The sequence below is a fragment of the Pelobates fuscus genome, chromosome 5 (genome assembly GCF_036172605.1).
Source record: "Pelobates fuscus isolate aPelFus1 chromosome 5, aPelFus1.pri, whole genome shotgun sequence".
Classification (NCBI taxonomy): Eukaryota; Metazoa; Chordata; class Amphibia; order Anura; family Pelobatidae; genus Pelobates; species Pelobates fuscus.
In genome coordinates, this window is record NC_086321.1 from 270,531,879 (window position 1) to 270,547,920 (window position 16,042).

The following is a 16,042-nucleotide window of genomic DNA, read 5'->3' on the forward strand; positions in this document are numbered from 1 at the left end:
TCTTCCAGCGTTGCCGCAGGTCCAGCAAGCGATGCTGATAAGGCTGTTTCTGGTGGTGATGGTGACCACAACTCTTCCTCTTCCTCTTCATCTACAGCCTGATCCAGCACTCTTCGCAGGGCACGCTCCATGAAGAAAACAAATGGTATGATGTCGCTGATGGTGCCTTCGGTGCGACTGACTAGGTTTGTCACCTCCTCAAAAGGACGCATGAGCCTACAGGCATTGCGCATGAGTGTCCAGTAACGTGGCAAAAAAATTCCCAGCTCCCCAGAGGCTGTCCTAGCACCCCGGTCATACAAATATTCATTAACAGCTTTTTCTTGTTGGAGCAGGCGGTCGAACATTAGGAGTGTTGAATTCCAACGTGTAGGGCTTTCGCAAATCAAGCGCCTCACTGGCATGTTGTTTCGCCGCTGGATATCGGCAAAGTGAGCCATGGCCGTGTAGGAACGCCTGAAATGGCCACACACCTTCCTGGCCTGCTTCAGGACGTCCTGTAAGCCTGTGTACTTATGCACAAAGCGTTGTACGATCAGATTACACACATGTGCCATGCACGGCACATGTGCCAACTTGCCCAACTTCAATGCCGCTATCAAATTTTTTCCGTTGCCGATATCCAGTTGCTGCGGAGTCAGCCACTTTTCCACCTGTGCGTTCAGGGCGGACAGGAGTGCTTGTCCGGTGTGACTCTCTGCTTTCAAGCAAGTCAAACCCAAGACGGCGTGACACTGCCGTATCCGGGATGTGGAATAGTACCTGGGGAGCTGGGGGGGTGCCGTTGATGTGGAGCAAGAAGCAGCGGCACAAGAGGACTCAGCCGAGGAGGTTATGGAAGAGGATGGAGTAGGAGGAGTAGAGGAGGTGGCAGCAGGACTGCCTGCAATTCGTGGCGGTGTCACCAACTCCTCTGCAATGCCACGCATTCCTTGCTTGTCAGCCGTCAGCAGGTTTACCCAATGCGCAGTGTAGGTGATATACCTGCCCTGACCATGCTTTGCAGACCAGGTATCAGTGGTCAGATGGACCCTTGCCCCAACACTGTGTGCCAGACATGCCATGACTTCCTTTTGCACAATCGAGTACAAGTTGGGGATTGCCTTTTGTGAAAAGAAATTCCGTCCGGGTACCTTCCACTGCGGTGTCCCAATAGCTACAAATTTTTTGAACGCCTCAGACTCAACCAGATTGTATGGTAAAAGCTGGCGGGCTAATAGTTCGGACAAGCCAGCTGTCAGACGCTGGGCAAGGGGGTGACTTGGTGACATTGGCTTCTTACGCTCAAACATGTCCTTGACAGACACATGACTGTGGGCAGATGAGCGGGAACTGCTCAAGGCGGGAGACGGAGTGGCGGATGGTTGAGAGGGGGCAAGAAGGACAGCAGTGGTTGACGTGGCTGAAGATGCTGGACCAGGAGGAGGATGGCGGCTTAGAGTAGGCGTGCTGCTTGTACTCATGTGTTGATCCCATAGGCGTTTGTGATGTGAGATCATGTGCCTACGCAAAGCAGTTGTACCTAGGTGGGTGTTGGACCTCCCACGACTCAGTTTCCTTTGGCACAGGTTGCAAATGGCATCGCTGTTGTCCGAGGCAGACACACAAAAAAAATGCCACACTGCTGAGCTCTGCAATGACGGCATTCTGGTGGTGGACACAGCATGCGTTGATTGGCGTGCTGTCGGGCTGACCCTGGGTGCCGATGCATGCTGTCTGACTGTGCCACTAGCTCCTTGCGACAACCCCCCCCTGCTTCCAACTGGTCTCCTCCTCCTCCTCTCTGTCTCCCCATCTGAACTTTCGCCCTGTTCTTCTTCTCTTCTAGCGGGCACCCACGTGACATCCATGGACGCATCGTCATCATCAACCGCTTCGCTTGTATCTGACAATTCAGAAAAGGAAGCAGCAGCGGGTACAACATCATCATAATCATCACACCGTACCTCCATGTGTTTAATGCTGCCTGCCTGAGACATATCCCTGTTATCTACATCCTCTAGCAATAATGGTTGCGCATCACTCATTTCTTCAAACGGGTGTGTGAATAACTCCTCTGACATTCCAAGTAAAGCGGCTGTGGTGCTAGTTTTGGTGGTGGCAGCAGGCGGGTGAGTGCTATCTTGAGAGGTGCCTGAAGCTAAGCTGGAGGAGGATGGTGCGTCAAGGTTCCGAGCGGAGGCTGTACAAGATTGGGTGTCCTGTGTTAGCCAGTCAACTATGTCCTCAGAACTTTTCAAGTTCAGGGTACGTGGCTTCTGAAAACTGGGCATTATTCTAGGGCAAAAGGGAATCACAGCACCACGACCACGACGGCCCCTGCGGGGTGGCCTGCCTCTGCCTGTCATTTTTTGGGGGATTAGTGGTACTATGCGTGCAAGCTACTGTGAGACCAGATATGATTGGCAATGTGAACTGTAACAGTTCTGCAGAGCACACACTGTAGGCCTGAGACACCCGCTTGAAGACAAGTAACTGCTATTCAATCTATAACAGTGAAAAACAAATTTTGGTTGTAAAAGCACGCTATAGAGACACAAGATATGAGTGGCAACTGTCAAAGCACACTGGCACAGGTCTGCAGAGCACACGCTGAAGTAGGCCTGAGACACCCGCTTGAAGACAAGTAACTGCTATTCAATCTATAACAGTGAAAAAAAATTTTGTTTTTAAAAGCACGCTATAGAGACACCAGATATGATTGGCAATGTGCACTGGAACAGTGCTGCAGAGCACACGCTGAAGTAGGCCTGAGACACCCGCTTGAAGACAAGTAACTGCTATTCAATCTATAACAGTGAAAAACAAATTTTGGTTGTAAAAGCACGCTATAGAGACACAAGATATGAGTGGCAACTGTCAAAGCACACTGGCACAGGTCTGCAGAGCACACGCTGAAGTAGGCCTGACACCCAGACGCTTGCAGACAACTAACTGCTCTTCTATTACAGTGAAAAAAATTATTTATTTTAAATCTAAAGCTTAAGCTATTGTAAAAACAGATATGAGTGGTGGCACTGGGCAAGAGGGCACAGTATCCACTGTGAAACTCACACAGAAGCTGGCAGGCAGGCAACTGCTCTTCTATTACAGTGGAAACAAAGTTTTGGTTTTAAAAGCACGCTATAGAGACACCAGATATGAGTGGCAACTGTCAAAGTACGCTGGCAGGGTTGTGCAGGGCACACGCTGAAGGAAGGCCTGACAGAGCCGCTTGAAGGACACTGACTGGCTGCTATTAGCTTACACTGGAAACCTTTTTTCTTTGTAAAAGCACGCTATAGAGACACCAGATATGATTGGCAACTGTCAAAGCACGCTGGAAGGGTTGTGCAGGGCACACGCTGATGGAAGGCCTGACAGAGCCGCTTGAAGGACACTGACTGGCTGCTATTAGCTTACACTGGAAACCTTTTTTCTTTGTAAAAGCACGCTAAAGAGACACCAGATATGATTGGCAACTGTCAAAGCACGCTGGCAGTGTTGTGCAGGGCACACGCTGAAGGAAGGCCTGACAGAGCCGCTTGAAGGACACTGACTGGCTGCTATTAGCTTACACTGGAAACCTTTTTTCTTTGTAAAAGCACGCTAAAGAGACACCAGATATGATTGGCAACTGTCAAAGCACGCTGGCAGGGTTGTGCAGGGCACACGCTGAAGGAAGGCCTGACAGAGCCGCTTGAAGGACACTGACTGGCTGCTATTAGCTTACACTGGAAACCTTTTTTCTTTGTAAAAGCACGCTAAAGAGACACCAGATATGATTGGCAACTGTCAAAGCACGCTGGCAGTGTTGTGCAGGGCACACGCTGAAGGAAGGCCTGACAGAGCCGCTTGAAGGACACTGACTGGCTGCTATTAGCTTACACTGGAAACCTTTTTTCTTTGTAAAAGCACGCTATAGAGACACCAGATATGATTGGCAACTGTCAAAGTACGCTGGCAGGGTTGTGCAGGGCACACGCTGAAGGAAGGCCTGACAGAGCCGCTTGAAGGACACTGACTGGCTGCTATTAGCTTACACTGGAAACCTTTTTTCTTTGTAAAAGCACGCTAAAGAGACAGCAGATATGATTGGCAACTGTCAAAGCACGCTGGCAGGGTTGTGCAGGGCACACGCTGAAGTAGGCCTGACACCCAGATGCTTGCAGACAACTAACTGCTCTTCTATTACAGTGAAAAAAAATTATTTATTTTAAATCTAAAGCTTAACCGATTGTTAAAACAGATATGAGTGGTGGCACTGACTGTGCAAATGGGCAAGGCATCCAACCTCACACAGAAGCTGGCAGGCAGGCAACTGCTCTTCTATTACAGTGAAAAAACACTGGGCAAGTGGGCACAGTATATGCTGTGAGCCTGACACACAGGCTGGCAGGCATGCACCTGCAATTACATTACACAGGAAAAAAAAAAAAAAAGCAGCCTGATGTTCTAGCCCTAAAAAGGGCTTTTTGGGGTGCTGTCCTTACAGCAGAGATCAGATGAGTCCTTCAGGATTGTAGTGGACACTGAATACCCTAGCCTAGCTATCAATTTCCCTATGTAATCAGCAGCAGCTAAACTTTCCCTCCTCTCACTAAGCATGCATCTTCCGAATGAATCGAAAATGGATGCTGGGAGGGAGGTTGGAGGGTGTGGAAGGGAGGGAGTGCTGCTGATTGGCTGTAATGTGTCTGCTGACCGAGAGGCACAGGGTCAAAGTTTGCCCAATGATGACGAATAGGGGGCGGATCGAACTGCGCATGTGTCCGCCCGCCGCGGCGAACGCGAACAAGCTAATTTCGCCGGGAACTGGCCGCCAGCGGACAGTTCGGTACATCACTAGTTATCATGCTTAAAGTGCAACATCAGCAGAAAGGCATTTTAACAGGATACTTCACCATATTTGTCACACATACTAGAAGTGAAAGTTGCTGCAAATCCCTCTGTCAGAAGCCCAGCTACTTTGGAAATGATGTGACACTTAACTGGGCGCCTCAGGTCCGGCCCTTTCTTCAGATATCACTAAAGTGGAAGGCCCTACTTGCGCATTAGTAACATCAGTTTTGTCCACCTTTGGATGTCATTCTGTGGCTGAAATTGGCATATGGTAATTTTTGTGTAATTGATGGGCTATTTTGGGTATCTGCTAGTATACCTATAAAGAAGGACAAAACATAGTGCAAATATTGCTACAAAACTAATTTAAAACTTTCGGTGATTAATATGCACTCACATATTCCAGGTAAATTAAGCGTGTTATGGGTGCCTCCCCTTGGTGGAAATGGGGGGTTTGTCGTCTTTTTTGATTGATTTTCCCTCCTCCAGTGATAGCCAATATGGGATCCAGGTCAGCCAAAGATTCCAAAGAAACAGCAACCAAAACGGAATACTCCAAAGGCAATTTATTCACTTACAAGGATTTTAAGAGGGTGTACAAAAATGAAATAAAATAGTAAAAACAAATATAGATAAAAGGTATTGGTCCTACGCGTTTCGTCCTCACACAAAACAGGACTTCCTCAGGGACCTCTTTCAACAATTATCCAGTAATAGGTACATCAAGTAAAAACAGCACCCTAACAAGCTAACACATAAAACATCTTATATAGGGCTAATCCCTTAAAGTCATTGGTGGAATAGTGGGTGTCTTCTTATCTTCCAGCTCTGATTCGTCCACTTTTTTTCTTCAGCTGTGTCCACTTCGCCGAGAATGGAAAAAAACCGGGTCCGTTAAGGTGCTTTGTTAGTTCCGCGTACGTCATACGTTGCGCGTGTGTCACGTGATGAAAAACCTCGTCATGTGATGACTATGCGTTCCACACTCGGGAAAAAACATGGCCGTGCGTTCCACCATGTTAAAACGGACTGGGATGTCAATTGAAGCCTGACAGTAATACACAAATGGCTGGAAGGAAAAAACTATTAGAAAAAATACACACAAGTATTCATTTTGACATAAAAAATATTAAATATTGAAAACTATAATAATGAGATGTCCTCCAATATATCTTAATCGATTAATTTGCTAACACACCATAACCATGAATGAAAGAACTCCCCATCCGAGTTGATCATTCATTATATTCATTTAAATTTTGCAATAATCAGTACTGATATTTGATACATTGATAAATTTATATAGTGACAATGACAATTTATAAAATATTGGCATAAACAGCTAAACCAATATAGTGATTTTAGATGTTTAATCATCTCTCAATTACAAATCCACAAAAAGTGTAAAGTGACATGAATAAATTAAATATTCAAATTACATATCCATATTGCGTAAAACAAAAAAACTTTTATGAAAAATTTCCTTTGTAAAAAGGTTGTACATTCTAAGAAGGTTCAAATTGAATCAGAGTGTTATACAATACACATTATTATATGTCCTAATTACAGGACCGGTATTCGGTCTTCTATTAACTGTCCCCTTTTGTTATTATTTATCTGAAAACCTTTTGAACCCTATGTATATCCCTCAATTAATTCAAAAAACAGACAATGTCCATATCCACATTTAGTCCCTTTGGGCTTAGGGTGCGTAATCTGTGGATCCAGTACGATTCCCTTTGCGCCAAACGTTTTTCTTTGTTACCCCCTCTCCAATGGGGTTGAATTTGTTCTATCCCTATGCAACGCAAACTCTTCAAACAAAAAGAAGGGCAGCTGTTGCAATGAAGTGGGACTGAGTGGGTGTCCCACTTCATTGCAACAGCTGCCCTTCTTTTTGTGGCAGGCTTATGCAATGTATGATCATATAATGTAACTAAATCCCCATTATTTTTTGCCTAGATAAGGTGTTTTTAAACAAAACCTTTTAAAAACTAATAAAATCTGTCAACATTGAAGTTGCTGTTTAGTAGATAGGAGAGTGCGCTGGATCTTGTGTATTGTTTATTGTATAATATGGCCCCCAGCAGCACCCCATTTAAGCATGTTCAGGTGAGTGCAACCACCCCCCATGTTCCATATATATATATACATATATATATAATATATACACTACAGCACCCCTCACACTGCACCACTACACACATTACGCTCCAGATAAACGCTAGATCCCTTACCCTATATGCACTCTTAATCCTCTCCACACACACACACACACACAATCTCCTATACACACTCTGGGTCCTTTACACACTAGATCTCCTACACACACACACACACACTGCACCACCTACACACACACTACATTCCTTGTCAGCAAACACATACAACATTCTCTAAACACACCCTCTCTACAACCCCTACACACACACACTCGCTACATCCTCTATAACACTATGCCCCCTATACACACACTCTCTACAGCCCCCAGCCACACATATTACACCACAAACACAAATGAAAATGACCTATTTACACAATACCACACCACACTCTACACACAGGCTCCAAACACATGCACCATATACACTTTCTTGGCCCTTTTGTCCTCTGGTATCCCACTTGTGGAGACACCAGAGACAATTTAAAAGCAAACACAGCGCAAACATGTTATTAAATTTGCTTGCGCTGCGCAGAACAAATTCAGGGCCTTTTTCTAATGCGAGAGCTCTTCAGCGGGGTTCTGCACATTGAACCAACATGCTCACTTTGAGAGGGGGCGTGCTAGTAAATAAGTGATGACAAAACACACCCTCTCTGGCCCTGCCCCCTTCTTAGGGGGCCGCTCTGATTAAAAAATGCCCGGGCCTAATTTTTTTCCCAGTCCGGCCCTGCCCTATAGTATTAGGAATACACCTTTTGAATTCCTAATGCTGTAGTGTTCCTTTAATCCTAACCCTAATACTCATCCTTAACACTAATGCTAACCCTAATTCTAAACTTAGCAATCAGGGTCTCCTCAGGTCATGTAGGTCTCCCCTTGTCGGAGGAAATGCCCTTGTCAAAAAGGACATCACTGTGACTGAACCTAGAAGTTCAGTGTTGGGCAACTAATTATGTCTCTAGCTGGCAGAACGGAGTCCCAGGTAACAAGTGATACCAGAGGATCCCAAATAACAAAAAAAGGAAATGGTCCCTGCAGTTAAAAATTACCATATAACAAACACACGGACACCCGTGAAGAAAAATATATAATAATAAACAACTTAGCTGATAGGTACACTGCTTCCCAGGGTTATCTCCCAGCTGATAACCGTATAACAGAACTGTGTAATTGATGGGCTATTTTGGGTATCTGCTAGTATACCTATAAAGAAGGACAAAACATATATATATATGTATATATATATATATGTGTGAGTGTGTGAGCGAGGGTGCTGTCTGTCTGAGGGTGCTGTGTGTGAGTGAGGGTGCTGTGTGTGTCTGAAGGTGCTGTGTGCTGTGTGTCTGAGGGTGCTGTCTGTGTCTGGGGCTGTTCTGTGTGTGTCTGGGTGCGCTGTGTGTGTCTGGGGGTGCGCTGTGTGTCAGGGTGCTGTGTGTCTGGGTGCTGTGCTGTGTGTGTCTGGGTGCTGCGCTGTGTGTGTCTGGGTGCTGCGCTGTGTGTCTGGGTGCGCTGTGTGTCTGGGAGTGCTGTGTGTGTGTCTGGGGGTGCTGTGTGTGTCTGGGGGGTGCGCTGTGTGTCTGGGGATGCGCTGTGTTTCTGGGGGTGCGCTGTGTGTGTCTGGGTGCGCTGTTTGTGTCTGGGTGCGCTGTGTGTGTCTGGGTGCTGTGTGTGTCTGGGGGTGCGCTGTGTGTGTCTGGGAGTGCTGTGTGTGTCTGGGAGTGCTGTGTGTTTCTGGGTGCGCTGTGTGTCTGGGTGCTGTGTGTGTCTGGGTGCTGTGTGTGTCTGGGTGCTGTGTGTGTGTCTGGGAGTGCTGTGTGTGTGAGGGGGCTGTTAGTGTGAGTGTATTTTGTATTTAAATTTAAATATATATTTTTTATTAATAATAAAAAATAAAAAGTTATATCCCCCTCTCCCTTCTTACCTTTAGCCTGGGAGGGGGTGGGAAGCCGAGTTTCCATGGGGGGGTGCCGTGGTGCCATTGAGGGTGCTGCCTAATCCCTGGTGGTCCTAGTGGAGGTGGGGCAGATTGCTTAATATCCCCCCTCCCTTCTTACATTATGCCTGGGAGGGGGGATCCTTTCTGCAGCTACCATCCCTGGTGGTCCTAGTGGAGGTGGGGCAGATTGCTTAATACCCCCCCTCCCTTCTTACATTATGCCTGGGAGGGGGGATCCTTTCTGCAGCTACCATCCATGTTGGTCCTAGTGGTGAGAGTTCACTCTCGCGAGATCTGAGATCTTTGATCTCCCCACCGGCCCATGGAGGCACACAGCGGGGCCGGCGCTCAGGTAGCCTGTGATCTCCCCTGCCAGCCTCGGCCCCACGGCCATCGCAGCCCGGTATGCTCGATGGCCAGTCAGGGCCTGCTATAGGGTCCTACTCATTGTTTTTGTAACCTCCCCTCTTCTGGTAAAGAGTAAATAAGTAGTTTACTCACTTTTCTCCATTGCCATGGTGCTCTCTTCATTTTTGGTCCTGACTCGTTGACTCCATCAATCTTGATGATCTCTGCCAATCCAATGCTTGCCCCATAGGTGTGCGCAGCCTATTGCATTAGGGTGTGCACCCTAAAGCACAATATATATATATATATATACACACACACACACACATATATATATATATACATATACACACACACATACATACACTTAATGTAAGGGGGGATACTGGAAGAGAGGGGGTAATGGTGGTGTGGGAGGGAGTATATTGGGAGGGGGAATACTGGGAGGGAGGGGGTAATGGTGTGTGAGGGAGTATACTGGGAAGGGGGTGAAAGTGAGGGGGGATACTGGGAGGTAGGGGGTGAGATTAAATACCTTATTTCCCTGGTAGTTCAATGTCCTTCATTCCCTGGCAGTCGGGTGAGTTCCCTTGCGGTTCTGGTGGGCTCCCTGGCAGTCCGGTGGGCAGGATATCTGGTCTGCAGCTCCGCAGTGTGCAGACCACGTATCTCGCAAGACCTGGTAACCCGCAGCAACGCTCTGATTGGCCAGATCTCGCAAGACACATGGTCTGCAGCAGCTCTGCACACTGCGGAGCTGCAGACCGCTGTCCGTGATTGGTGCTCCCCTCCCGGCAGACTGGAGGGGTCTCGCACCTGGCACCATACAGAGCAAGCCGCCGGACCCCCTTTTGGTGTCACCGACTGAGGACCTGACACAATCTGCCCTAACAGGGTTTAGGTGGCCGCAAGGCCCCAGACAGCGTGAGGCCTTAAGCTGCTGCCTGAACAGAGATCTGCCCCTGATTAAGGTGTGCCCAGGTACACCCTGTGCGCACACCTATGGCTTTCCAATAAGAAAGCATTGGAATACGTGTGCACTTGCAGTGCCAAATGCCGTGCTGTGCCAATCAGATGATCTCTATTAGATCATGTGATTTAAATAATCAAGAGGAAGTTCCACTGACAGCCACTAGAGGCCTTTAAACCCTGCAATGTAAAAATTGCCATTCCTGCAGAAAAGCAATGTTTTACACTGCATGGTTAAAATGAGAGTCACATGGATCCCAAACCACTTCATCTCATTGAGTGCTCTAAATGCCCACAGTGTTATGGTTAGAATCTGTTTAAGGTTAGGGTTAGATAGTGTTAGATTTTTAAGGTCAAGGTTACAAACCGCAGTAGGCAGTTAATTACTTCTGCCTTGTAGTTTCACAAACATTTGACACTTGAACTCAGGATATGTATCTCCCTCTAGCATGTAACCTCATTGAGCAGGGCCCTCAACCCCTCTGTTCCAGTGCGTCCACTTGTCTGGTTACAATTATGTTTCTATTAGTCCACCCATTGTACAGCACAACGGAATTTGCTGGTGATATATAAATAATAAAATAATTTAAAAAAATAATAATGTAGATGAACAGAACTTAGTTATTTTTATTAGAGTACAAAGTATTTACAAAGTAAGCTGTGGAGTTGCATGTAAACAAATGTGAAAATAAAATAAGACCATTGAAAGAAATTAAGGAAAATAGATGTACAATAAGGCTCAAAATATACCATAAAACACACTTGTGGTGTCTACTTTTGCAAATGGTAGATATTTACAGGGTAATTTGAACTGTCAACCTACAACAATGCCCCAAAATGAGACATAGACAAAACAGTATATAATGTGTCTTGGTGGAATAAATGAGAAAAATGGAAATTGTGGTCTAACATGCATAAATGCTGCACTAACTGTGATATGCACACTGTCAGTATAGTAAGGGGAAGCCTTTATCTACTCTCCCTCCTTCAGTTAAGCCCTCCTACTTCCCTATACCCTTCATTAGTTTTCCCTCCCTTTGTCAGCTCAGAGTGTGCATGTGCGCTATGTGCCAGTTAAAATGTATTGGCTATAGGAAGCCTTTGATTGGTCCTAACAATGGATGCCATGACGTCAGACGGGAGAGGGGAGCAGACCGCTGGGAGATATGCCTGGCGCTTGGTTTCATGTAATATATTGTTTCTTTTGTAGCGTCAATTTAGCACTTATGGGCGGGGGGCTACCAAAAGAATAATGACCAATAGGGCATTATATTTTTTCAAAAATTAGCAGGCAAAAAATGGTTGGTGTAACCATTTAAGTTCAAAACTAACAATCAGAAGCTGCGTCTTCAAGGGTTTAAATGTGTGTAAAAGGGTAAGTGGGATTGCAAGCTATTTATTTTCAAGTGACCTTAATCACATCCATGGGAGACTTGGGCACAAGTCTTCTTCTAAGCCCACCGACCACGGGCATTCCAAGCCCCCTTTCCATACGTACGTACCTAAATGCCAGTTGTCTTCCCAATGGTATTTGGCCAGGTTTGGCACACCCTAGCTCCCTAAAAGCTTGGGTCTCTGGATGATGTTTTTGGAAGTGCCTTGGTTTACCTTCTTTCTAGATGAAGTTGACATCAGAGATTTTTAACATGATCCAGAGAGCTGTCTATTTTGTATCATCAAAAGTTTCATTTTAATTAACTGCCATGATAATAACATTTTTGGTACATGGTGTTGTTGAAAATCCCAATCCCGCATACCTCATCCTTACCCTGGTGTTCCTTTCCCTTAGCCTACAATTCGCATGTCTTCTATATTCATATTCATTGAGTTACTTTGTTTCTGTCAGTGCCATGGTACACACTGAGGGGAGCAAATAATCAAAGTGTTTTAAAGAATATCTAAAGAGCTGCTTCATGCAGTTTACATTCGTTCTCTTGTCCTATTGTGTTTTACACCCTACCTCCTATAGACTGTAAGCTCGTTTGAGCAGGGTCCTCTTCAACCTATTGTTCCTGTAGGTTTTCTTGTAATTGTCCTATTTATAGTTAAATCTGTTGGTGCTATATAAATAGCGATAATAATAATAATAATAATTACTGTGCCATGATTTAAATTTCAGGGTTGGCCTCTAGATGGCGCCCTGAGCCAAACCTGGTGCTTGGCAGAGTCTGGTAGGAGTCTATTTTTCTGGCTCATGGATGGGGTAGGAGGGCTGGAGTGATCTGTTAGTTTTGCAGCCTGTGAGCTCATTTCCTGCCCAGATCTGTCCAGAGATCACCCAAGTACTATCTGTGGGAAAAGCTTGCTGCTCCTACTGAAACATGTCTTCCAACTCCAACCTGAGTTCCATGCAGAGACTGGTGGAACAGCTGAAGCTGGAAGCTAGTGTGGAGAGGATCAAGGTAAATGGTCTCAGCTGATGTTCAAGGAGGGAGACTGCTCTGTGTTTAACGCTTTAATGCCAGAAACGTGTTGCATCACTCAGGGTAGCAGCACCTACAGCCAGTAAAGGTCAATGGAACCAAACAAATGTATCTGATGTACTTTGTAGCAAGTTCAAAGTATTCTACTAAGCCACCGAAAGTGATGGAGTGTATCAGCAACTTATCAGTAGCATTGAGATACTATACTTTGAGTTACTGCTTGCAGTTTAACCCGATGAGTGCCTGAGGGTACCCACGTTATGGCGCCTTACAATCTGCCTGGCACTCTATGGCCAAATAGCTTATATGGTACAAAGGATTAACTGGGTAATCAACACTTTTACCCACTTTCCTGTGCATGGTACCTATAGGGTTAAAATATTATACACATCTGATGGAACTGGATACTAACATGTAATAATAATAATAATAACAACAATTTTGTAAATTGGTTTAATCATGTTTGCTGTTTACAAAAAAAATAGTCTCGATTACTATTGATTTATATTCTGTAATATAGAATTTTTTTTAAATTTTTATTGTGGTGTGATCTATTAAACTGGTGTAAGCATATAGTCTTTTCATTGTTTTATAGCAGACTTAGCAACTTGTTAACTATCAAATAATTAGCCGGCAAATGTGTGTTTGTGATGGGAATTGATAACTGATCATCTGATATTGTTTTTGTTAGGCTACTGTAGTCTTTCTAAAAGATAAAGGTCTAATGGTTTGTGCCTCCAATTCTTTTTTTAACATTGAAAAGGAAGACTGCTTCATAGCTGTACATGGGTATAGTGATGTGAATGGCACCCAGATTTCCATCTTTTAACAGTTTTACTGTAGGGATGTCAGTGACAATTTCCCCAAAATGATTATGAATTCTGCATTCTCTTAGGAAGAGAATTAACTAATAACACTTGGTATGCTAACAGATCATCCACCATGGTTGTATAGTGGAGGATTCAGTATTTTTGTTATACATTAAGAATTCTGCATTCAGTATAGCTATCCTGCATATTGTAAGAGGAAAATCAGACGATTGATCAGGAATATTCCAAATTAAGTAATTCATTTCTTTCCTATAGCATATGAATTCTACATACCACAATGTTAAACTTGTCATTTGTTGCCAATCAGAATTTAGCAGTGCTACGTATCTAGAAAACATTGTGGGTCTGCCAATCCTATGTGGAACTTTGTGCTCAGAGTGGGCAGTGTACTAGTCTAGACTAGTCTGGTGGTGGTGTTTTGCTGCACAGAAAATGGTACTCAATATTTGGCTGATGGAAGTAATGGAGGATGTTTTATTTACCCCTATCCTTTGATAAAAATACTTATTGGTGATCAGGTGGGGTAAAAGGAGGGAGGTGGTAAGAGAGTTCAGAATTGAATGCATCCCGACATGTAAAGTATAGGCAAGAACCTAGAACCTGGACTAGAAAAAGAAAAAACTGAATACACTCTATCAGTTGTTAAAGTGGCCAGGCTTATTGAAATAATTAGGTAAACAAACAGAGCGAGGCCTTGTGTCTAGAAAGTCGGGATTACAGTATGATCCAGCACGTAGAATTGTGTAACACAGAGGACTGATGGGTAACGTATACCGGACCTTAGAATGGCCGGACTAACGTACCAAAGAATAGGAACCCCAAATACCCACAATTAGCCCCTTACGCGTTCCATCTGCATCTTCCTGGTTTAAAAGCACGGTATTGTGTGGTCCATCCTCTTTATTTTCTAATTGTTGGTTTCTTTCATTTGCTTACATTCCTAATAGGGTGATATAGAGAGCACATGTATAATAATGGTCACTAGAGAATTTAACGTAGACAAAGCATTCAGCTTTTACAATAGCACATTGTGATCAAAGTATTTCACTCTCACACTGTGGATCTCTTTCTTTTAGCTGACACAATAATTTAATTGTTTGTGTAGTCCACCCTCCAGGCAGTGTGTGCTCTGAATAATGCATGACTTTTATTGAATGTTTCTCCCCTACATTTTGATGGCTATTGATTCTGTTTGTGTGGTAGGAGAAATGAGCTTGACAGCTGGTTCATCCATTTGATGAGCTAATGTTAGGGAAATATATTGATGTTAAGGAAAAATGTGTGTGTGATGTAAAATGCAATGCTCCTAGGCCTCTGTGGTTCTGGTGGAATTATGATAGCTGTACATTCTGCGGGGCATTTAGAAAAAGTAAAGAAAATCTGGAAAAAAGTTATCATAGAGGATCAACCCACTGTGGAAACCAGTGGAATCAACAGGAGGAGAATATCAGTACTAGGATGGTGTTTGAACCACTTTAATAACATTGCATAGTTTCCTGTCAGCAATAATGTTTTACATCTCCAACCATGTCTCAATTTTTCATAAATAACCCCATAGCCTCTGCTTGTTTAGGATCTATCTAGGGCAGTGGCAAAATCTTTTGAAAGGAACACTATAGGATCAGGAACACAACATGTATTCCTGAACCTATAGTGGTAAAACCATCATCTAGTCACCCCTGCCACCCTAAATATAATAAAATCTTACTTGTATTCAAGTCTGCAGATGCTTACTCTGCCCCTGATCTGCCTGCTTGGCTGACATCATCAGAAGTGATGGCCTGAGCCAATCACAATGCTTCCCCATAGGATTGGCTGAGACTGTCAAGGAGGCAGATCAGGGGCAGAGCCAGCACAAGTCAAACACAGCCTTGGCCAATCAGCATCTCCTCATAGAGATGCATTGAATCAATGCATCTCTATGAGGAAAGTTCAGTGTCTCCATGCAGAGGGTGGCCAGTGGAGTTATGTAATGTAAACACTGCATTTTCTCTGAAAATACAGTTTTTACTGCAAAAAGCCTGAAGGTAATGATTCTACTCAAATACAATAAGCTGTAGTTGTTCCGGTGGCTATAGTGCCCCTTTAGTTAACACATTGAGACATTTTCATGATTAAATATTTAGCAAATTACACCATAATCCAGTTTGGACTGGGCAAATACTGCAAAAGAGGATGATCTTTTTTCCCTAAAAATGTGTTCATTTATACACTGAATTTTACTTTTCATACCTCACAAATACATATTGATGAAATATATAGGGATAAGTAAGCATAAAATTAATAGTCCCAGGTAGTGACATTTTCCCTTTAATTCACAGATAAATTATGTGCCAGTGCAGGCCGCAACTCCTGTATTCAAGTGGCCTGGGGAGGGGCCGGGGTGCATTTGAGCCACTGGCCCTTTATTCCAGCCCTCTTCTTACTGGATGAGAAAACGGAACTATTACGTAGTATTTTAAATAACACCATGAATTACTGATAGGAAGAGTGCTTTATTGCTTTGAAGCCCAGGAATATATATATATATATATATATATATATATATATA

At 44.3% G+C, this 16,042-nt stretch overlaps 2 protein-coding genes across 2 annotated transcripts in view; both read left to right on the forward strand.

The window, feature by feature from the left end:
* SMC2 (structural maintenance of chromosomes 2) overlaps window positions 1-16,042 on the forward strand; it is a 446,565-nt gene that overhangs the window by 136,590 nt on the left and 293,933 nt on the right. The gene's annotated exons all lie outside the window — the stretch shown is intronic.
* The window catches only part of GNG10 (G protein subunit gamma 10), a 59,825-nt gene continuing 56,248 nt past the window's right edge, over window positions 12,466-16,042 (forward strand). Inside the window, exon 1 of the mRNA XM_063455294.1 lies at window positions 12,466-12,640. Within this exon, the coding sequence (XP_063311364.1) occupies window positions 12,560-12,640 (81 nt within the window). The 5' untranslated portion in view covers window positions 12,466-12,559. The remainder of the gene's footprint in view (window positions 12,641-16,042) is intronic.